This window comes from Gopherus evgoodei, chromosome 15 (assembly GCF_007399415.2).
Source record: "Gopherus evgoodei ecotype Sinaloan lineage chromosome 15, rGopEvg1_v1.p, whole genome shotgun sequence".
NCBI lineage: Eukaryota > Metazoa > Chordata > Testudines > Testudinidae > Gopherus > Gopherus evgoodei.
Window position 1 is genome coordinate 9,874,128 of NC_044336.1, and position 22,973 is coordinate 9,897,100.

Sequence of the window (22,973 nt, forward strand, 5' to 3'; positions counted from 1 at the left end):
TGCAAGAAGGTACTTACTTCCCAGATCAGAAAATTACTGTTGGGATGTTGAAATGCCAGTAGTTATCCTTGGAGACCCAGCCTACCCCCTTGCTCCCGTGGCTCATGAAGCCATACGCAGGCAGCCTTGACAGTAGTAATGAGCAGTTCAACTATAGGCTGAGCAAGTGCAGAATAGTAGTAGAATGTGCATTTGGATGTCTAAAAGCTCACTGGCATTTTTGCTGACTAGGTTAGACCTCAGTGCAACCAATATTCCCATTGTCCCAGACGTTTATGGTGGGATGGGAGATTGAGGCAAATCGCCTGGCTGCCAATTTTGGACAGACAGACACCAGGGCAATTAGAAGAGCACAGGTAGGCACGCTGTGCATCAGAGAGGCTTTGAAAACCAGTTTCATGACTGGCCTGTCTATGGTGTGACAGTTGTGTGAATAGGTGCCGACTCTGTGGGTGCTCTGTGGCTGGAGCACCCATGGGGAAAAATTGGTGAGTGGTCTGCACCCACTGGCAGCTCCCCGCCCACCCCCCTTCCCTAGCTCAGCTCCACCTCCTCCCCTGAGCATGCCTGCTTCTCCCCTTCCCTCCCAGTGCTTGCACCGCAAAACAGCTGTTTTGTGCAGCAAGCCTGGGAGGGAGGGGATAAAGGGGGAACGCAGCGCACTTGAGGGAGGAAGTAGGGCCAGGGCAGGGATTTGGGGAGGGGTCCAATAGGAGCAGGGAGGGGCCGAGTTAGAGCGGGGACTTTGGGGCCCGGGTGGAGTTGGGGCGGGACCGGGGGTGCTTGCAAAGACTAGGATTTATTTTAGAGTAAATGAAAAACAGACTGAGAACTGTCTAATCATGTGTGGACAGGAAATTTATTTTGTATCTGTTGGCTGTTTTGCTCATTTTTTATTTTGTTGGCATTTGAACTATTGAAGGAGTCATAGCTTCCTTTTACAAGAGATCAGTTACTTTTTGTGAAAAGACTGGAATAAGATTTATCCATCAACATAGAGAATAAAAATGAAGCTATAGAATAAGTGACCTGAAATCTATTGTCATCCATCCTTATCAGCAGTATTATTTCTCTGAGGACATTTTGAGCCCCCTTGTTGCAGCTCTCCTCAGGGTGTAGAGTCTAGCTGAAAGACCAATGTGATTTGGCAAAAGGGGACAGGAGAAAGATAGTTAGCCAACTCTAGTCCCCAGCCAACCATGCTACCAAGCTTGAATCTGCCAGAGACTTACTCCTGGTGGAAGTATAGAGGTTTTGTATTTGTTTTTCATACTTTTTGTTCCTGACTCTGTTTTTGCAATACTGTCTCTAACTTTTTGTTGGACTTTACTGACTCTCTAGTCCTGGTCAAAGTTACCTACAGTGATCTCCAGTCTCAGTTTCTGTTGGTCACTATCATTTTTTTTAAAAAGATGTAACAGTTACATAATTCTTAAGTGTAAAAAATCAGCAAAATATGTGATTTTTTTTAGTATTCATGATGCATTAAATGCAAATAGTATTATAGTCATACTAAGACTATAAAAAAATTCTGAATACAAATTATATAAATTAAAGCAGAATGACCAAAGATGGCAAGTATTGCTTTGCTCGCCTTGCAAATAAATTCTAAAGAAATATATTATGAGTTTCATGTATAAAGAGTTCCTCGTGCTTTTACAGATTAACATCAGTAACTGAAAACACTGATTAAGACCAAAGCATAAAATGCTGTTTTTTCCTTAGATATAGTCTCTCAGATCATGTATGATGATTGCTTTTTTCTAGATATCATCTACTCTCATTTTCTACTTGTTTAGCAGTGTTCAATGAGCATCTTAATTCTGATCTCTCAAATATACCCCTATATGTTGGGTGGTTACGCAGAACTCTCAGAAAATTGAAATATGGAGAGAAATGGTGACTTAAAAATCAATGATTTTTCTTCACTATCTATTTTCTGCATTCTTGAATGTTATGAAACCTTTTCCTGGCATAACCAGCCAGTAAAAATACTTTTGATCTGTATAAATGAAGGTTACACAGTTTATTAGGTTATGCTTAGCAGGAATGGTTGCCACTGAAAAATCATCATTTGCCACGTCTGAAATTACCAGTTGTTATGCTTAGCCCAGGAGACATCAGTGATGGCAGTTTATTTTGAACTACATCTCAGTTTTGCTACACTAAAAGGTTGTCTTTTTTTAGGTTATTGCAGAATAATTAATACAGATATTTTACATTGTGCATAACCTTGAACATTAGAATCTCTATTACAAACAGAAGGATTGTGTACCAGGAATCCTGAGTTATCTCTTATTCTTTCTAGACAAGATATCAAAGGATCTTTAACTTTAATGTAAACATTCACCAGAGATGGAAAAGGAGGAATCTTGGTTTAAAATATCTTTTGAAAGACAGTACTTCAGTGGATTATTATAATAGAAGATCCTGAGACAATTTGGCCAGAGATGAAAGTGCTACCAAATAATCTACACTGACACTTATTAATTGAAAAGTGTGTTGATTTGAGGTGGGCTGGAGGAATTTAAGCATTTTCCTTTTCATGAAACAGTTTTTAAAAATACCAACTTTCCCATGTAAAATGAGTTATTTTAACTTGAATCTCAGAGTGAGAGTTGAATCCCTTTTGTTTCCTGAACTTCCTCGGTCTCTGGGTTATGTCTTGGCACACTGAAGCAATCTGTTAACTAGTTATGTATCATTCAGTTCAGTTGAAAACATGAACCTGGCTACATACTGGATCTGCAAGGGTCTTTGAAAATTCTTTCATTACAAAAAATTCCCATCAGCCTTGTGTATTACACTAAATAGTGGTGGATATTCAAATTTCTGGTAGTCAGGATATAGTTTTGCTTCTTTTATTGAGACATATAAGAAGGGATTACCATGATTTAGGAGTGCAAGCAAATATATGTGGAAGTGATGGCAAAGCTGTGATTGAACTCCTTCAGAATTTGCTATAGTTTACTTTTAAATGGCTTATTCTTAAAAATTTGAGTGACTTTTCTTTCTTTCCTCTTTGATATACTGCGAGTAAATCACATGTTATTTTTTCTGTATAAGCTGGTGCAGGTGAAAGAAATGTATTGTCTGTTCCAAGCCATTTGAATGGCCTCAGCTTTTGGAAGTTATCTAATGTTATCACTGCAACTATGCTATCTATACATGAAAGGTTGAGCTCCTTGCGAAAACTGTGTTCTTGAGAGGCCTGGTGTTTGAAGAAATCACATGTAAAACAGAGAACAATTAGTATGTCATTGGCTCTGAAGGGCTTAACAAAACAACCCTTTGTTTAGAAATTCCTTCTTTCCTCTCATTCAATATTTACCATGAACAAATAAGAGATAGGTGGGATTCATATGTTCTCGGATTCCAAAGTTTAGTTGCAATTTGATTATTCTCTAAAAATCAGAATTTAAATTATTGGACATATGCATAACTGTTTATTACCTGATCAGACAGGAATATGATACATTGATTATAACTGCTAGATCTGACCTATGTGTATTTATTTTCTTCTACTGGTGTTTTTATACTTTGTGTCCCTGTTGGCCTGTGTAGGGATATGGGGAAGCCAGCTATTTTAACACTAAAAATGAAGTGCAAAATAAATAAAAAATAAATATTTTAGAAGTTACTTAAAAATAAAATACATTGCTCAGTAATGTGGTTTCAAGGCAGCAGCATTCAAAGACTTATACTGTTCCTTTAAATAAATCTTAATTATATGTAGAAATATATCAACTACATTAGCACATGTAGGTTGGCATCTTACTCTGTTGCAGTGCAAAACAAATTTCACTTTTAACTATTGGATGCTATCCTTCCCCCCGTGGCTTATTTAAGCACACAAGAGTTTATGTACTCCTTGTGACAGACGGACAATATCCTGTAAGATCCTGGACAAATTTCAGTGAATTAAATTAAACCTTATTGAATTAAGTTTAACATCTTTGGAGTTCATTGTATTAAAAATGCAAATGGTTATATACTATTGTGGGATTGCAAGGACCTTCAAGGGACCTTTTGAAACAATGTGAACTTTTAAGATTAAAGAGGTTTCTCTTGTCTAGGAGGACTTTAATTTCTCTGGTTCTCAATCCTGTGAAGCCATCCCCTGGGGAGTGCGCATATACTAGTTCAAGGGTTCTCAAACTTAACTGCATTGCGACCGCCTTCTGACAACAAAATTTCTATACGACCTCAGGAACAGGGACCAAAGCCTGAGCCCACCGGAGCCATGCCAGCCTAGGCTGTCGGAGGGAGATAAAGTCCAAGCCCCACAACCTTGGGTGGGAGGGGGCAAAGCCCAAACCTAAGGGCTTCAGCCCTGTGGTGGGGGGCCTGTAACCTGAGCCCCGCCACCCAGGGCTCAAGCTGAAGCCTGAGCCCCGCTCCCCAGGGTTGAAGCTCTTGGTCTTCTGCCCTGGGCGGTGTGGGTCAGGCTTTGGCCTGGGAACTCACCAAGTCTAACACCCCGCTTTGGGGTCCCGATTCACAGTTTGAGAACCACTGTATTAGTCCCAGCTGGATTCTCCAGGGACCAGCAGACAAAGAAAGGATTTTTGGATAAATAGCCTGGTTTTAAACTGGCTTGTGGCCTTTTTCCTACTCCATCAAATGGACAGGAGCCATTCTATGTTTCCTGAGCTCCCATAAGATTAAGTGCTTGTTCTGAGCCCTCTTGGGTGGGGGGTTTGAACGAGTGCTTCTGCTAGAGCCCATGTTAATTTGGAGTTAATTCTGGTAAGCTTATTAGCATGCATCTAGGTTCTTGTATTGATTTTAATATGTTTTCTCTGTAGTGCTTTTACCGTAAGAATAAAATAGGCTTCCATAAAAAGAGCTGTGTAGTAATTTATAACTGTTGACAATCACTCTATTATCAGTCTCTGAAGAGAAAGAAAGATGTGCTTGGGCAGCCTTCCTCTGCTGGGAATGATGCAACAAAGGCAGGGAACTGTGCCACCTGGAAAAACCCCATTCAGAAGGGGGAGAGATGCTCAGAAAGGCAATGGCTGGAGAGCTGGAAGCCTGAGAGTGCATGGCCTTGCTGGACCTTTGAAGGGAAATACAGGTTCAGTTGCCCTGCACTGCGGCACTCCTTAGCACCACCTGTTGAGAAACTAAGTATGTGAAAGTCAGTTGCCTGTCTAATTGCCATTTTTACACAGCCTTTCATCAGAGGTGCATCCTTTTGTAAATCTAGCTCTATGTGATCTAGTATAGCTTGAGACTACTTACTATTTCAGTTCTGAAAGGGATTCTGTCTATCTATTTTTCATCATGTTAAGGTTGTAAATAACTATGTGGCCATGTTTCATAAAATGAAAGCAAGTCAAATATTAAGGCCATTCTTAAAGATTGATTACATAAACATTGGTCTTTGTGATGTCTTAACACACAGATTTTTGTTTTGTTCTCCTTTACAGTTTGTCTGTTAATATGACTTTAAACATGTTCTTTTCTTTCCTTTCTGAGGCACAAGTCCAGCATAAACCACAAAACTTCTTGAAGTTGTGTAGATAACCTTTAGGTACTGAGTATTTCATTTTATGGGATGGAATAATTCCTGTTTTATAAACCCTTGACTCTTTAAGCACTGGAACCTTTCCAAGAATCGGAGAAGCTTGTTGAGGCATGAATGCTAAAAGATTACTTTTTAACAGTTTATTCAGGAAAATAACAGGGTACCAGACCTGTGATAGCTTCCTGAAACTATACACACAATTCCTTTTGCTAGCTGAAATTCTCTCAATTTCAGCACTAAACAGTAGGTTAATATGCTATCATCATTCGAAGCCGGCTTTATTAGGGAAAGAGGAGGGGGAAGGAAAGGCATCTGCTGTTAGGTCACACTGGGAACATGCAACTAATTATTTGGATAGTCAGCAATAGTTTATTTCCCTAAATTAGTCATATTATTTCACCCCACCCCACCCCAAATGTTTGGGTTTGATATCCAACATTTTTACTGGATGGAAACTTCTATTTACGTAATATTTAAGAATCATCATACAAAGTATTTGGTGTCCTTAAAATTAGTGTCCTAGGTTGGCATACTAAAAGGTAATAAACAGTGAGGGACAAGAGAGTTTGTTACACCAACTGATACAAGCAAATCTCTCTCTGCTTTACCCTCCTACCAATTCCTCTAGTCACATAATTACAATGGGAAGTGCTGGGCGAGTGGGGGAGGAGAGAGACAGGGATTTATGTGAATGATTCATGCAACATGTCCCTCAAGGCAGTTGGGTTAGATATACTTAACAGTGTTAAAATGTATTTAAAAATTTAGTGATCATTTTTCTTTTTAAACTTATAGCTTAAACTGCACATCAAGATAAAATAAAAACCAAAGATCAGCTTTTTATGTCACGATATTTACTGCTAAGAATAACCAAAGTTACTATATATGCTTGCAGAAAAAGTCCATCCATGAAATGTAATTAATTCACCACTGCTTGCAAATTCCTATGTGCTGTTGTAAATAGTATCTAACTGGGATTGTAACCAACTTGAGGCAGCAACCCTGTCTTTTGTTTATTAATGGACATCTATGGCACTCAGTAAATAATCAGCGATGAGGATGATATTTTGTCCAGTGCAGAGATATCATGTGGCTGAACCTGTGAATAGTGAAAGTTTTGTTTTATAGAACACCTTTTATACCTATCCTCAAGTACTCTACAAAGAAATGCCAACAATGCTGTGTAAGCAAAAACACTAGCTGTAAAATTCTCAGCTATAGCTCACATACAGCTTCAGACATTCAAGCCTATTTTACTGACAACGGGAAAATTGGCTAGAGCAGTGGTTCTCAAACTGTGGGTCTGGACCCCAAAGTGGATCATGACCCCATTTTAATGGGGTCACCAGGGCTGGTGGGGTTCAGGTTACAGCCCCCCACCTAGGGCTGAAGCCCTGCCAGCACGGGCAGGCTCAGGCTTCATTCCCTCCTGGGGTTGTGAAGTAATTTTTGTTGTTAGGAAGGGGTTGCGGTGCAATGAAAAGTTTGAGAACCGCTGGTCTAGAACATCACTTATCACTGACACAGTGCTATGGGATCTTTTAACTTTAATTTGGACAAACACCAATGATGGCCAGAAGGAGGACACCCCTCCGTCTATGCCAAGCACTGACAATAAGCCCTATTACTGAGGTCACAGGATGGTACAGGTATAGGTTGCCTTGACTCACTTTTCCATTTAGTAGCAAAAGTAATAAAGACAAAAACAGAAGGAGCACATGTGAATGCTGCATCTTCAAACTACATAACATGACGTGGAGAAAATAAATTTGTGTCACTAGGAAATCAAAATGGGTTCATGGAAAATATCCTAGGTAGTGGTAAATTTTGTGCAAATCAGGTGAAACAGCATTCAAATTGTTCCCGGAAGCATGGAATTCATATATGATCTTAGTAAGATTTTGGCTGCACCTTTCTGCATATGCCAAAGCTCAGCATCAGGTTGAGACTACAGTGTCACGGTGTTGTTCCTAATATAGCAGAAGCCTTCACAACCTTTCTAGTTTGCTGTTCAGAAGGTTTCTATCCTAGAGTAGGGTTGTCAACCCTCCAGGACTGGCCTGGAGTCTTCCAGAATCAGCATCAATCTCCTGGTGACTACTGAAAGCAATCCTGGAGATTTTAATAGGATATTTTAAGAAAATGACATTGTCATGTTGGGGAGGGGGCAGAATCTCCCGGAATAGCTTCAGTCAGAGTTGGCAACCCTATCCTAGAGGCTGCCAAAGAAAGCTGCCCGTAAAGGAGGAGTGCTCAGTTTCTGAGAAATTCAGCATAAAAAACATGGTGCTATCTCGTTCTCAACATCAGTAACTTAAAGCTACAGAATCAAACAAACTGAAGAGGCATCAGTGAGTAGTGACAGAAGGAGCTTTGTTCCATAAACATTTTTGCATAGCAATGTGAACTTACTCAATAGGCTGATGCATACTGCACTGTGCCATTGAATAAAGACACCCACGCAAGTCTTTTAGAGACACGAGGCAATTTATCCATTTAGTTAAGAATGCTCTGAAACACCCTGTCAGTTGGCATTTTCTCCCCACAGCTTTTGGAAATCAAGCTGATGTGACTGACTCAAAAGCCACAGATTGCTAAAAGTATGACTTAAGCTTCCCTAAGGCAAGCCAGAAAATGAAGAATAAACTCATTATCTCATCCGAGAAGCCAGATCTGCACTTACAGCTTAATTTTTGAACCAGTTCTTGATGAGGTTTTACCAGTTTGTCCAGTAAATTTCAAATCTTGGCATTAATATGTGTATATGATCCTCTTCTCATCCCATGATCACCAAACAGAGTTCCCACCGATCCAGGGTTTGACTGTAGAAATAGAAATATTTTATTGGCTGGGTTATTGTCATGTGAAGTCATTCATGTTCACTTATAGTAGAAAAACACTACTACAGCAAGGAAAAAGGAAGCAGCTTACTTAGGACTGATAAGTGTCTTGGTTGTTGGGCTAACTGCATCTTTGTCCCCTGTCTGGTTTTTCATCACAGGTGTTTGGCCTCTTGCTCTTACCTGTCTCAGACTGGAATCTCAGTTCTTCCACTCTTAGACCGGGACCCAGGTATGCTATTCTGTACCCAGTGCTTATCAAACTGCAATTCTGACGGGGGTTCGGGAACCTCTGACCAGTGATATTGGCCATCAGCCTCCTTAAAACAAAGGATTTTTATTTAGGAGTTGGAAGTAAGAATTAGAGAAAAGGAGACTTTAAAACAAACAGCCTACTTGCATATTTTATCTTATCTTATCTTGTACTTCGCTACAGACCAAGTTAGACATGCTTCCCTCTTAAGTTTCAGGAACAGAAAAGAAACAAACTTAAATTCTTCTAGCAAGCCCAAATCATCTTATATCTGAGGATCTCTCAGTCTGACTCACCCTCTTCAGACTGGTTTCAGTGCTCTCCATGGAGAGGGGGCTTGATTCACAAAGGATGTGTCTACGCTGCAGGCCTTTCAGCCTGAGTAGATAGGTACATGTTTGCTCCGCTTGTGCTAGTGCACTAAAAATAGCAGTGTTGACATTGTGGCATGGATGGCAACGTGGGCTTATGGACCCAGGAGATCAGGCAGGCTTGTACTTGGGCAGGTATGACCCCAGTCTCCTCTTCTGGTCTCCCTAGTGGCTAGTGCACTAGGGAGCAGTGCCTGCCCTTGGGAGAGGATGGGGACTGCTATTATGCCTGGCCTCTGCCTCTGAGTTGCAAGAGGGTAGGAGGAGTTGCTTACAAATTGAGAATAGTTTGCTTTGATTTAATTGAAATACCTGGGACTTGTGAGTATTCACACACAGCATGTGAACTGGAAATGTTCAACAAGAACTAGCTATTAAAGTCTACGATAAGTTGCTTGTTTGCTTATATTGGAGAAAAGGACTGGCACACCTGTATGCAGAATGAAAACTGGATCTGTGCATTTGCTGTCAAGTCAGAAATGCTACAGGTCTTGGCATGGTGACCCTACTGGAGTGTTCAGGATAATAAGCTGTCATAAACAGATAGTTAAGGGTTAATAGAACAGGAGTACTTCATGTCTCTTTTGACTGTAAAGGGTTAACAAGTTCAGTGAGCCTGGCTGTCACCTGACTAGAGGACCACTCAGGGGACAGGATACTTTCAAATCTTGAGGGAGGGAAGTTTTTGTGTGTGCTGTTAGATTTTGGTGATTGTTCTCTCTGGGTTCTGAGAGTGACCAGACGTGCAACCAGGTTTCTCTCCAATCTCTCTGATACAGGCTCTTATGTGCTCAGAATAGTAAGTACTAGGTAGTTAAGGCGAGTTAGGCTTATGTTTGTTTTCTTTATTTGCAAATGTGTATTTGGCTGGAAGGAGTTCAAATGTGTATTTTGCTGAAAGGATTTTAATTTGTACTTGTATACTTAGGCTGGGAGGGTATTCCCAGTGTCTAAAGCTGAAAGACCCTGTAACATATTCCATCTTAAATTTACAAAGATAAATTTTTACTGTTTCTCTTTCTTTAATTAAAAACTTTTCTTGTTTAAGAACCTGATTGTTTTTTTATTCTGGTGAGACCACAGGGGACTGGGTCTGGATCCACCAGGGAATTGGTGGGAAGAAAGGAGGGAAGGGGAAGAGAGAGGTTAATTTTCTCTCTGTGTGTTAGGATTACTTTCTCTCTCAGGGAGAGTCTGGGAGGGGGAGAGAGAAGGAGGGGGGAAGGTGAATTTTCCTCTCTGTTTTAAGATTCAAGGAGTTTGAATCACAGTGATCTTCCAGGGTAACCCAGGGAGGGGAAGCCTGGGAGAGGGAACGGTGAGGGAAAGGGTTTACTTTCCTTGTGTTAAGATCCAGAGGGTCTGGGTCTTGGGGGTCCCCGGGCAAGGTTTTGGGGAGACCAGAGTGTACCAGGCACTGGAATTCCTGGTTGGTGGCAGCGCTACAAGTACTAAGCTGGTAATTGAGCTTAGAGGAATTCATGCTGGTACTCCATCTTTTGGACGCTAAGGTTCAGAGTGGGGAATCATACCATGACATAAGCTTTATACAATGATAAATTAAAACACTGGTTTTACTGAAGGTAAAACTGATGACTGGCAAGCACCATGATTTTCAAAAGCTTATTTAATAAACAAAACTAAAAGCAAGTTATATCTTGTATGAAACACCACACAAAAAACTTTTCAAGTTATCACCTTGACAACACAGTTCACAATTAATCTATTGCTAAAGTTGGGCACTACCAGAAAGATAGTAAATGCCTCTGCTGGGGTACTGACTCCTGATGAAGTCAGTCCACAATTGGTGAAAAAGTCAGTATGAGTGATCAGTCTTCCAGGATCTGGCCCAAATTGGTTTCTGAAAGAGGTGGAGTGCTCTTAACTTTCACTGGCTTCGGTGTCTCTCAGGTCAGGACCCATCTTTTTACTGTCTTCTCTTGAATTTTTGTATTAGTTTTGCTGATTTTTCCTATAATAGATTTATCTTATTTATCTTTCACTATCTCATGACAAATCACTTAATTTTCTAGTGACTAAAAGAAAGAATCCCCCCCCTCTAATTGTTTTCAGGTTCACATAGTCTTGAGACTGAAGGATCAGTTGTGCTAACTTGAATCAAACCTGTATCAGGCAGTTGCTATATGCAGTACAAGCAACAGCTTTCCATGTACATTTCAGCAGGCCTTGTTTCACCCCCTGCTGTTTCAGTCTGGGGTTTTTCTGGAACAGGGATTAACAACCAAAGTGAAGCTAGGATTGGTTTAGTGATACTGACAAATATCTGTAAGGAAATAGGAATGGGCAAAATCAATTCAGATACCATAAGAACCAGGACGGCCCAGAGGGTGGGACAAGTGGGGCAATTTGCCCTAGGCTCCAGGCCCCACAGGGGCCACCACGAGAATATAGTATTCTATAGTATTGCAACTTTCTTTTATGGAAGGGGCCTCCAAAATTGCTTTGCCCCAGGCCTCCTGAATCCTCTGAGCAGCCCTGATAAGAACCAATTCAGGCCTCATTCTGCACAAGCCAAACCAAACTAGAATCAATTTTTAGGTTTTTAAAGCTTCAGTGAACTGTGTTGTGGTTTTGTTTGATAAATCTTTGTTCTCCCTACTTCGGGGCAGGATGATGATGTGTGTCTGATTCTGGACATCAACACCAGACGTGAAAGGCTAGTATGCTCACAAGCTGGAATAGTGTCTTAACCTCTTAAAGTATCAGAGAAGATCACTTTATTTTGTCTAAACCTATATATTTTTCACAAATGCTGGATGGCAGGTAGAGTTGCTGACTCAATATCTTACTCATGTGAACTTGTGAACTATCTTCCTGTTTCCTGTTTTGCTCCTGCATGAGAGAATATGATAAAGTATCCCACCAGCTGCATTTATCCATTTGACACCTATGTGTTGGATTCTGATCCACTGGTTAAGCAGATAATACTTTCCTTGAAGACCACCGTAAACAGATGAACATCACTCAGAGTACATGAATTTATGTTTCTTATCAGACACTGACATCACCTGAAGCATACACCTCTGTGGGCCTAAAATCACATGTGATTTTATTGACAATTTTAATGTAATTAAAAAATATCATATGACCTATGTCCTCAATCTGGTTTTGACAATTTGACATTTTCAGCCCTTGTTCCTAACATTTTCTTTCGGAATTTTGAGTGATTCCACTAAGAATAATTAGTGAGCACAGATCTGATTAAACTAAACCCAGAAACTTACCGCTAAGAACAAAACCTGTTGACAATACAAGATTGTTAGGTGTAGATGGTTTAACAGATTACTTCATTAAATTGTGAAGACTTCTGTACAATTATGTCATTTTCTGTTTGGAACTTTATGTAACTGGATTACAATTTGATTATGACAATGGTGCATGCAGAATCTTGATCATATCGTTTAGGAATTCTAATATCTGGTTAAGATCTATACCCTCACTGATAATTAACCTGTACCATTGTTTTTAACAAATTATTATTTTCTTTTGGCCAGTTTATAACTAATTATAATACATATAATACATCCTAAGTAACAGCAACTTTAGCTTATATAGAGTATAAACATGACAAGACTTTTGATGATGTTTGTGATAGAACACAAAGGCCCTGCTTGCTTTCCTGTAAGCAGGGAATTAACTCCTTATGTAGACCTCACACAGATGCGCAGGGTCCATTAGAGAGGCAGGACTGGGAACTGAGAGAATACAGGAAATTATAAAACAGCTGTATGGTAAGCAGAAGTAGGTGGGTCTCTGAGAAAACCAAACATAGTTATTATATAGCTCTGCTTTAACGAGACTGACCAAGTCTCCCACTATACCTGGGAAACTCCTGTTTACAACCAAAAAACTCTCACCTCCTGTGTTTGTAATTGTTATTTGCTGGCAGAGGTAGCACCAAATCTCCTCTCTCTCCAGAGTCCCAACCCCCTGTCAACCCATCCAGTCCCTTTTTCCTTGAGCCCTGCTCCTTTTTTCCCTGCACAGGTGCTGCTGTTACATCATTGTGTTTGACGGCAGCACAGGCACTTGGTGTGCATGGAGCTGCTGGGACTCTGCTCCTAAAACCTGCATTCCTGATACCACAGGGGTGGCAGAAGCACAGTAACCCCGGACAGTCAGTACTGCTGAGTAAATTCTCCCTGCCATCGGGGTCTCCCACAGGAAATCCCACCTGTGCTTTCTTCACTGCAAGCAGCGGTGGGGAGGATGCCAGGCTGTGGCTGCTGTTCAGCATGTGGTGCCCAGGGGAAACAGTCAGGAGAGGCACCCCAGGAGGAGGCACAGTAGCAAGTGGCATGAGACCTGTTGGGTGGTGGATGTGTAAGGAATGGGGGAACAGAGCCAAGGAGGGGTGGACAGCTCCTGGAGAAGGTGCTATGCTGCAGCCTTGGGTCGGGACCAACGGGGTCACAAATCTCCCTGACATTAATTTTATAATGTGTTGGTTAGTATGGCTGTAATGCATGCTGTGGAGTTTTTATTGGTTAACGTTCTGGGTATGATGAGACTGTCTTGTTTGTTTCTCTGGTTGCAACTATTGCAGTCTAAAAGAAAAAACAACAATTCAGCAATAAAACCTGGACCAGGTAACTTGCAGAATGTTTTTGTTGCAGACCCTATTAATCAATTCTACCAATTTTGCAGTGTTTCAACAAATGTACAATGACAGGAGATATGAAAAATAGTTTGGACAAATCCGGAGCAGGCCAAACAAAGGCTTTTGCATCTGTCTGAACCAAATCATAACCCAGTGTTCCAATGCTGCACGAGATGTATATGTGAATGGGTAGCTCTTTAACTGCACATGGTAGGATTTTGTGATAGATTTTTATTTTCTGAAGCAGGCTCAGCTTTCAGAACTTTGGGAAACACTGTCAGAACCATTGTAATGGTCAGTGGAGTCCTGGTCCATAACTAGGGCTTGCAGGGGCTACAGTAATAATAATTGCTACTGTGCTTTAAAAGGCTTTTTCCCCACCCCACTCTCCTTCCCATCATTGCCAGTACTTGCAATCTGAATGTTCTGTCACTGCTGCTTAAAGAGCTGTCTCATCCCTTCTCCTCTTTCTTGGTGTGGTGAAGCACTGGAATGGGTTACCTAGAGATTTTAAAGGCCTGGCTTGACAAAGCCCTGGCTGGGATGATTTAGTTGAGGTTGGTCCTGCTTTGAGCAGGGGGTTGGACTAGATGACCTCTTGAGGTTTCTTCCAACTCTAATCTTCTATAATTTTCAGCCAATGTCCCTTTCTCTCCCTTGGTCCTGTTTTTGAAGGAAATCCTTGAATCTGAAGTCAGATGTCAAAGTCTTATTACTTGCTCTGAGTCCGTTCTGTGATCTCTCACTCAGCATTGCTTTTCTGACATGTGCAGTGGATGCTGGTTAAAGCTGGATGGGAAACCGTTTTCTCATTCTACAAAAATTTTCAAAAATTTCAAATATTTTTTTTTTTCTGCACTGGGACAAAATGTTCTCTTAAAAAAAAGCAGAGAAAGAGAGAGAAACGCTAGCATAGACAAAGGGGTTAGAGCACTCACCTTGGATGTGGGAAACCCAGTTTCAGGTCCCTGTTCTGCCTGCTTTGCAGCAAGGATTTGAACCTGAGTCTCCCATATCTCAGATGAGTGCCATAACCATCAGGTAATTGGCTATTCTAGGGTGAGGTAGGTATGTGTGCATGCATGTCTGCCTGCCCAAAATTCTATCCTGGACCTGAGAATCCTTCCCGATAAAAGCTTTGTTGAAACTGGTACATTCCCACAAAAAGTTTCTTTTGAGTAACTGGCAAAATTCCCGACTAACTCTAATTCTAGAGCATTACTTAGTTTGGGAAGGACTTTAGAGTGTGGAATTGGTTTATGGAGTCAAGGCAGGGAAAGCAAAAATGTTGTTTTCAAAAAACATCTTAAAAAATTAGCACTGAACTTAAAACACCCAACATTTGAAAATATGGAAATTCCATGATAAAGTACCCAACCTACTTTCAGTTGCACTCCAAGGAGACAGCAGCCTCCTATATCTTCCCTTCTTTACAGGTATAGCATTAAAAATGTGCACCTGCAGGCACTGGTTTTATAACTGATTCCATAGCTACATGTCTCTGATCCAATGTAGGATGCTTTGCAGCCACTCTAACCTTTGTGTGCTGTAATATATCATCTGGACCTAATATTTAGCTCTTACGTAGTGCTTTACACCCACAGATCTGAAAGTACTTTACAAAGGAGAGGTGTTCTCTCCATTTTATAGATAGATAGATAGATAAACTGAGGCCACAGGGAGGGAAGTGACTTTGGCCAAGGTCACCCAGCAAACAGGTGGCAGAGCTGGGAATTGAACCCAGGCCTCTTGAGTCTCACTCCAGTGCCCTATTCACTAGACAATGATGCTTTCCTTATCTGTGAGGGTTGTACATACTGTCTTTAGCTAATGCCACTGGGTCGCACAGAGAATCATAGATTCTGATCTTGCAAGGTACTGAGTATTCTTTCATTAATAAGTACACATCCATGAGTGGAAGGGTTTACATTACCCATGTAAAATTTTGATCTAGAGCTACCAAGGTCATTTTTTTGTCACTGCTCTTTACATTTGCTACATATCATCTTGATAAAGTTCCTGTGGGGGATAGGCAAGCATCTGAATAGTTTTCAATACTAAGTTTTAAAAACATTGCATTGAAATGTGTGCCCTTCAACTTGCTAGACATTTGTTCCATCATAAAGCTAGACTTTCCTAAATGGTACCATATGGAACAAAAAGTCAGCTTGTTTGATTTAAGTAAGTGATTTGATTTTATTTGTTAGTTTTGGATTTCTTTTTAAAAGCAGATACAGTGCATCAATCGGAAGTGATGTGATTCTGGTAATAACATGTTGTAAATTACAATGCATCCTTTCTGTTGCATATCATATATTTTGTTTGAAATTGCTACACTATAATTTTAGAAGTTTGAGAAACAAAATATTTCAGTCTGTCATTTGATTTGATGTCAGGTATTCAGCTTCTAGCTTTTAAAAGCACCAGAACAGAATGTTTTGGGTTGTGGGAGACTTTTATTGCTTCATATTGTGCTAACATTTTTTTTGTTTGTTTATATCATTTTTATTTAAACTTTGTGTGTAACTTTTAGCAGTTAAACTAACTTTATTTTCATCAAGCTGATTATATATCTGTGTCAAAATCTGTTCTACAACATGGAGCTGTGGTCTGTAACCTATCATTTTAATCAGCTTCTGTACAAGATGACTGGAGGATAGCTAATGTGAGGCAACTTTTTTTTTTTTTTTTTTTTAAATAAAAAGTCTCCAGAGGCGATACAGCAACTTACAGGCTGTCAAGCCTAACTTCAGTACAGGGCAAATTGGTTGAGACTACAGTAACTTCTCACTTAAAGTCATCCCAGTTAACTCTGTTTCGTTGTTACTTTGCTAATCAATTAGAGAACATGCTCATTTAAAGTTGCGCAATGCTCCCTTATAAAGTTGTTTGGCAGCCATCTGCTTTGTCCATTGCTTACAGAAAGAGCAGCCTGTTGGAGCTAGCTGGTGGGGGCTTGGAATCGGGGTGGACCGGCAGCCCCCCTCAGCTCCCTGCTCCCATAAATTCCCAATGCAGCAGCCACCCCGCAAGCTATCAGTTGCTGGGCAGTTAGCTGTCCCTCTCCCTACTGCAGTGTGCTGCTCTTGCCCTCTGCCTTGGAGCTGCTCCCAGGAGCCTCCTGCTTCCTGGGGGGGGGCGGGAAGAGGGGTGCTAATGTCAGGATGTCCCTCTCCCCCCGCTTCTGCCCCCCCTGCTTCTGTACCTTATCTCTGGGAGGTCGGGGGAGACATGACAGGGCTCAAGATGGAGGGAGCTTGCTGGCAGCAGCTGCTGTCTCAATTTGCTAATCTACTTATTAAAAAGGCAATGTACTTAGAGTGGGGTCAGTGTACTTAAAGGAGCAATGCGCATCTCTCACACACAGGGTGTGTGTCTCTGTCTCTCTCTGCCATGCTGTCTCCCCTCCCTCCATTTGTACTGCCTTGTAGAGTGTGAGGCTACATTAACAACGTGTTAACCCTTGAAGGCTCAGCCAAGTGCTAGTTCATCATTTAGCAGTAAGGCATTCCCTGGGAAATTTCCTGCCCTCTTCCACCCTATGACTTCACCACTTCAACCGAACTTCACAATCATCAATGCTATGTACAGTATTAAATTGGTTGTTTAAAACTTATTGTGTGTGTGTGTGTGTGTAGTCTTTTGTCTGACAAAAAATATTTCCCTTGAATCTAAGCCCTCCCTATTTACATTAATTCTTATGGGGAAATTGGATTCATTTAACATTGTTTCACTTAAAGTAGCATTTTTCATGAACAAAACTACAATGTTATGCAAGAAGTTACTGTATAGTAAAGAACAGAATTGTCAGACACATAGATGAATATGATTTGTTGGGGAAGAGACAACATGTTTTTTGTAAAGGGAAATCATGCCTCACCAATCCACTAGAATTCTTTTAAAAGGTCAACAAGCATGTGCACGAGAATGATCCAGTGGATATAGTGTACTTAGATTTTCAAAAACCCTTTGACAAGGTTCCTCTCCAAAGGCTCTTAGGCAAAATAGGTATCTTGAGATAAAAGGGAAAGTCATCTCATGGATCGTAACTGGTTAAAAGATAGAAAACAAAGGGTAGGAACAAATGGTCAGTTTTCAGAATGGAGAGAGGTAAATAGTGGTGTCCCTCGGGGTTCTGTACTTGGACCAGTCCTATTCAAAATATTCATAAATGATCTGGAAAAAGGGGTAAACAGAGAGGTGGCAAAATTTGCAGATGATACAAAACTGCTTAAGATAGGTAAGTGCAAAGCAGACTGCGAAGAGTTATAAAGGGACCTCACAAAACTGGGTAAGCGGGCAATCAAATGGCAGATGAAGTTCAGTGTTGATAAATGCAAAGTAATGCACATTGCAGAAACATAATCCCAACTATACATATAAAATGATGGAGCCTAAATTAGCTGTTACCACTAAGGAAAGAAATCTTGGAGTCATTGTCAATAGTTCTCTGAAAACATCTTCTCAGTGTGTAGCAGCAGTCCAAAAAGCTAACAGAATGATGGACATCATTAAGAAATAGATAATAAGACAGAAAATATAATATTGCCTCTCTGTATATCCATAGTATGCCCACATTTTCAATACTGCATGCAGATGTGATTACCTCATCTCAAAAAAGATACATTGGAATTGGCTAAGGTACAGAAAAAGGCAACAAAAATAATTAGAAATATGGAATAGCTGTCATATGAGGAGAGGTTAATAAGACTGGGCATTTTCAGCTTGGAAAATAAATGACTAAAGGGGGATCCGATAGCAGTCTATAAAATCTTGACTGATGTGGAGAAAGTAAATAAGGAAGTGTTATTTACTTCTCATAACAGAAGAACTAGGGGTCACTCAATGAAATTAATAGGCAGCGGGTTTAAAACAAACAAAAGGAAATATTTCTTCACACAATGCATAGTCAACCTGTGGAACTCTTTGCCAGAGGATATTGTGAGGGCCAAGACTATAACAGGGTTCAAAAAAGATTTAAATAAGTTCATGGAGAATAGGTCCATCAATGGCTATTAGCCAGGATGGGCAAGGATGGTGTCAGTAGCCTCTGTTTGACAGAAGATGGGAATGGGCGACAGTGGATATATCACCTGTTTCAGGGATGGCTCCAGGCACCAGCATAACAAGCAGGTGCTTGGGGCTCCCAACGGAAAGGGGTGGCACGTCCGGCTCTTCGGCGGCAATTCGGCAGTGGGTCCCTCAGTTCCTCTCGGAGGGAAGGACCTGCCACCGAAGAAATGAAGCGGCTGCGGTAGAGCTGCTGCTGAAGTGCCGCCAATCGTGGATGCTTTTTTTTCCTCTTCCTTCCTGCCCTCCCTCCCCCCCCCCCCCCCGGCCACGAGCTGTCCCTGGCTATTTTGTTCATTACCTCTGAAGCACCATGCATTGGCCACTGTCTGAATACAGGACACTGGGCTAGATGGACTTTTGGTATGGCCATCCTTATGGAGCAATAATGCAGAGAATTAAAGAACTAAGAACAAAAAATAGTTATGCGTCAGTAACTGTACGGCTTTCATGCAGTGATTGCTTGGGATAATTTCCTTCAGGATAATAAATAATAAAGTTCTTTGTCTCCTTTTCCATAGTCGTCATCCAACTCACTCCCCATTGTTTTCACTATGAATAACTTTACTGGCATGACCAGGTGTTGCTCAAGTTAATACATCTATCATTAGATTAATTTTAGTCCTGTTCTCAATCTAACTCTGTAAAAATTATTTGCATCTCCAAAGGAAAATACAGAACATTGGTTTGTCCTTAAAATGTTGCTTGAATGCCCATGTAAATTGTCAGTACTGTACTTTTACAGTTCAGTATATATAAATTGCATAAAAATATCGGCATTACTGTGCCTATGTGAGAACAAATCTTTGCAAGAGATGCAAAGAACATTTTCATGCTCTGTCCATACACGTAATAAGGGATTTGTTTTGGCTTATAAATAAGGCTGTGAGTCTGTCACAGAAATCATGGATTCCATGACCTTCCGGGACTTCTGCAGCAGCTGGTTCTCCTGGCCTGGGGGCCACCTGAGCAGCTGGGGCAGCCCAGGGCCAGCCGCACTGGCTGCTGCTGGGGCAGTCTCGAGCCACTGTGCCCCCTTCCCCAGCAGCAGCAGGAGTTTGGATGTGGAAGGGAGCTCACTGCTGGGGCAGGGAGTTGGGGCACAGGAGGGGGTGAGGGCTCTGGCCAGAGCTTACCTTGGGGGAGCTCCCCGGAAGTGGCAACATGTGCCTCAGATCCTATATGGAGGTACGGGCAGGCGGCTCTATGCAGTGCCTCTGCCTTCAGATACCACTTCCATAGCTCCCATTGGCCATGGTTCCCAGCCAAAGGGAGCTGCAGAGCCAGTGCTCAGGGCGTGGAGAGTGCGCAGAGCCCCCTGGCTGCTCCTCCAACTAGGAGCTAAGGAAAATGTTGCTGCTTCCGGGGTAGAATCAGGTAGGGAACCTGTCAGCCCCCCCAAACCCCTCTCCCCCCCAGCAGCCTCAGGGGTCCGCAAGCCACACACACACACACAGAAGCATGTGCGGCAGTGCCTCTGGGCCGCCCCTGCCCCAGAGCACCCAAGAATTATTCAGGGTTATATAGGACAAGTTATGCGCTGTGAATTTTTGTTTACTGCCTGTGACCTGTCCATTACCTTTACTAAAAATACTCGTGACTAAAACATAGCCTTACTTATAACCAGTTTCATTAGGTGTTCTGTATGTTGTGATGAAATAAAATTTGTCCAGAATATCAGCATTAACCCTTAGGAGAGTGTTCTCTTTACAGAGCATTTAATTATCTGATTAGTCTCATTGGAGTTAATTGGACTACTTGCATTGCTTAAAGTTAAGCACATGCTTAAGTGCTCTATTGAATAAGGGCCTTAATGACCAAGTGGCTTTTCCAGTCTCCTTCACCTTCAAATACATTCAGCATACCCCAAACAGGCTCAGGACTTGTCCCCCTTCTGGAATTTTGCTTTATTGACAAACAGGTTTCCACTCAGTTGCAGTCCAGCTTTTTTCCTAAGCTTTTTTCATCCTGCAGTTCCACCTTGGGCACTCTCATTTCCTTGGTATCTATAGTGGAGCTAATAAGTACTTGCAATAATGAGTCAGCTGATCAACACCTGCTAATCAGTTGCCAGGCTCAGCATCTCCCATCAGAATCAACAGCTGCTAACAGGTTGTTTAACAGGAAAATACTGGCAGCATATTACACTCTTATACGTATAAGCCATGATTGTCCGACTTAGGTTCCTAAAGTTAGGCGCCTAAATCCATATTTAAGCACCTAAATAAAAGTGGTCTGATTTTTCAGAGATGCTGAGTGCCCTTCAGCTCTCAGTGTCTTCACTGGGAGTGTCTGGTGCTTAGCCCCTCTGAAAGGCAGGCCATTTCTGTTCAGCACAAGACTATTGACTTAGGGCTGGTCTTCACTATGGAGAGATCGATGCTGCTGCAACTGATGCAGCAGGGGTCGATTTAACAGGTCTAGTGAAGACCCACTACATTGATTGCAGAGCACTCTGCGGTCGATCCCAGTACTCCACCTCTCTGAGGAGAGTGAGGGAGTTTACCGGAGAGTGTCTCCCGTCAACGCAGCGCAGTGAAGATACCGGGATAAGTCGATCTAAGCTATGTCAACTCCAGCTACGTTATTCACGGAGCTGGAGTTGCATAACTTAGGTCAACTTACCCCAGTAGTGAAGACAAGCCCTTATAGTGGGACTTGTGTTACAAAGTCACTTAGATGTTTTCGAAAATACCATCCCTAGGTGCCTCAATACAAAATTAAATTTAAAATATTTGAATCTGTGGGCCTAAAATTAAGATCCTAAATCCCTCTTTATCCATCTAAAAAGAAAAGTGGCCTGAAGAACTGAGTACCCCCAGCTCATATTGAAGTTAATAAGAGCAACAGGTATCTAACTATGGATTCAGAAGGCTAAATTTATGCAACCGAGTTGGCGAATTTTAACTGCAAAGTAATATTAATTATTTCATCTATAGTATACTTTGAAATGATCTTCTGGAGACCAATATATTTTCATTAGTGATTGAAACTGGCAATAAATTTGTTTTTTGTTTTTCTGTTTCCATAAACCTGCTTGTACAGGTAACTTTCTTTGGAGCTGGACACAATATGCCTTTTTAACTTCAGATTTCTGTTTGACAAGTTCAGTTTCCTGATTTGCTAGGTATTTTTCCTTGTAATAAAAGTGATAATTTGTTTACCTGACATAATCCGGATATTCTGGTTTATTTCATAGTTGTGTTTATGGCATGTTTGTTTAAGGCAGCAAAAGTTGATTATCTACAGTTCCTGGCTGTGTTGGTGCTAGTCACTGAAGCTGTGAGCATTCAAAATTTAAAAATAACTACATTCATGTTGTTTCTTTCCAAGACTTTTAGTTTAACCAGGTAGCATTAAATACTATATACATATTGTTCTGATTTAAAATCAAGCTGTACTTCACTTTCCCCAATTTTTCACAGAAAATCATAGAAGATAGATCAAAGTTTGTAATTTTGTGCTTTTTGAAAGCACACTGGAGTCCTAGAGTTGGACACAGACTTTCCATTATATATGTACTTTCATTATTAAGATTAGTATTTTTAGTAAAACTAGTAGAACTTTAAGTTGTGGTGGATCTCTCAAAACTTGAATTATAGTTTCAAGATCTTTGGATTTGCTGTAAAACTTGCTATTACTAATAGGAACAGTCACAGTGCTACAGTATATGAAGTAGGAAATACTAGATTTAATCTCTTAGGCCATGATTCTGCAAAGACTTATGCAGGTGCTGAACTTTAAGTACTTGAGTAGTCTCAGTGAATTTAATGGGGCTTCTGATATGTTTTAAGGCCAAGATAAAGCTAAGTCTTTGCAGGACCAAGGCATAAGTTAATAAATGAAAATAAACTTTATTATCAAAGAGTATATCTGTTAGGAACTATTCTTCCTTTTCACTAAGGTTGTTTCTTATCACCTTTTTTCCATAGGTGTTTACCTCCCATGGACCCACTGTGATCATGCCTACCTGGTTCTGTTCCCGAGAATGGTTTTGTCACGTGGGCAAATTTGATGAGGGTGGGAAGGTGAGTGCAACTGATAGAAACAAAATTGATACACCGTTCTTGATTCCGTTTTGTTAAGAAGTGTTAGCAGGACAATTGGTAGGGTTACTCTCTCAAGTGGTCTTTTCCTATTGCTATTAAATGGGCCACAGTGAAAAGTATTGCAATGTACGTATAACCGAGCTGGGAGTCACACTTCCTAGCTGCTATGAAGATATATCCTGTGTGATGGAAGGACATTCTGGTAATTAACAAGCACACTTATATTCCACTTTGTT

The 22,973-nt window shown here is 41.0% G+C and overlaps 1 protein-coding gene across 8 annotated transcripts in view; it reads left to right on the forward strand.

Annotated features, from left to right (window-relative positions):
• The window catches only part of B3GNTL1 (UDP-GlcNAc:betaGal beta-1,3-N-acetylglucosaminyltransferase like 1), a 329,647-nt gene that overhangs the window by 218,615 nt on the left and 88,059 nt on the right, over positions 1-22,973 (forward strand). For 7 of the 8 annotated variants that reach the window (XR_003996594.1, XM_030534209.1, XM_030534211.1 and 4 more), the window contains one exon: positions 22,621-22,716. Coding sequence is in view for 7 of the 8 variants with exons in the window: in XM_030534209.1 (XP_030390069.1) it covers positions 22,621-22,716 (96 nt within the window). In the remaining variant the exon portion in view is untranslated. Of the gene's footprint in view, positions 1-8,534; positions 8,606-22,620; positions 22,717-22,973 lie in introns of those variants that run through there. The other variant, XM_030534216.1, reaches the window with a different exon arrangement.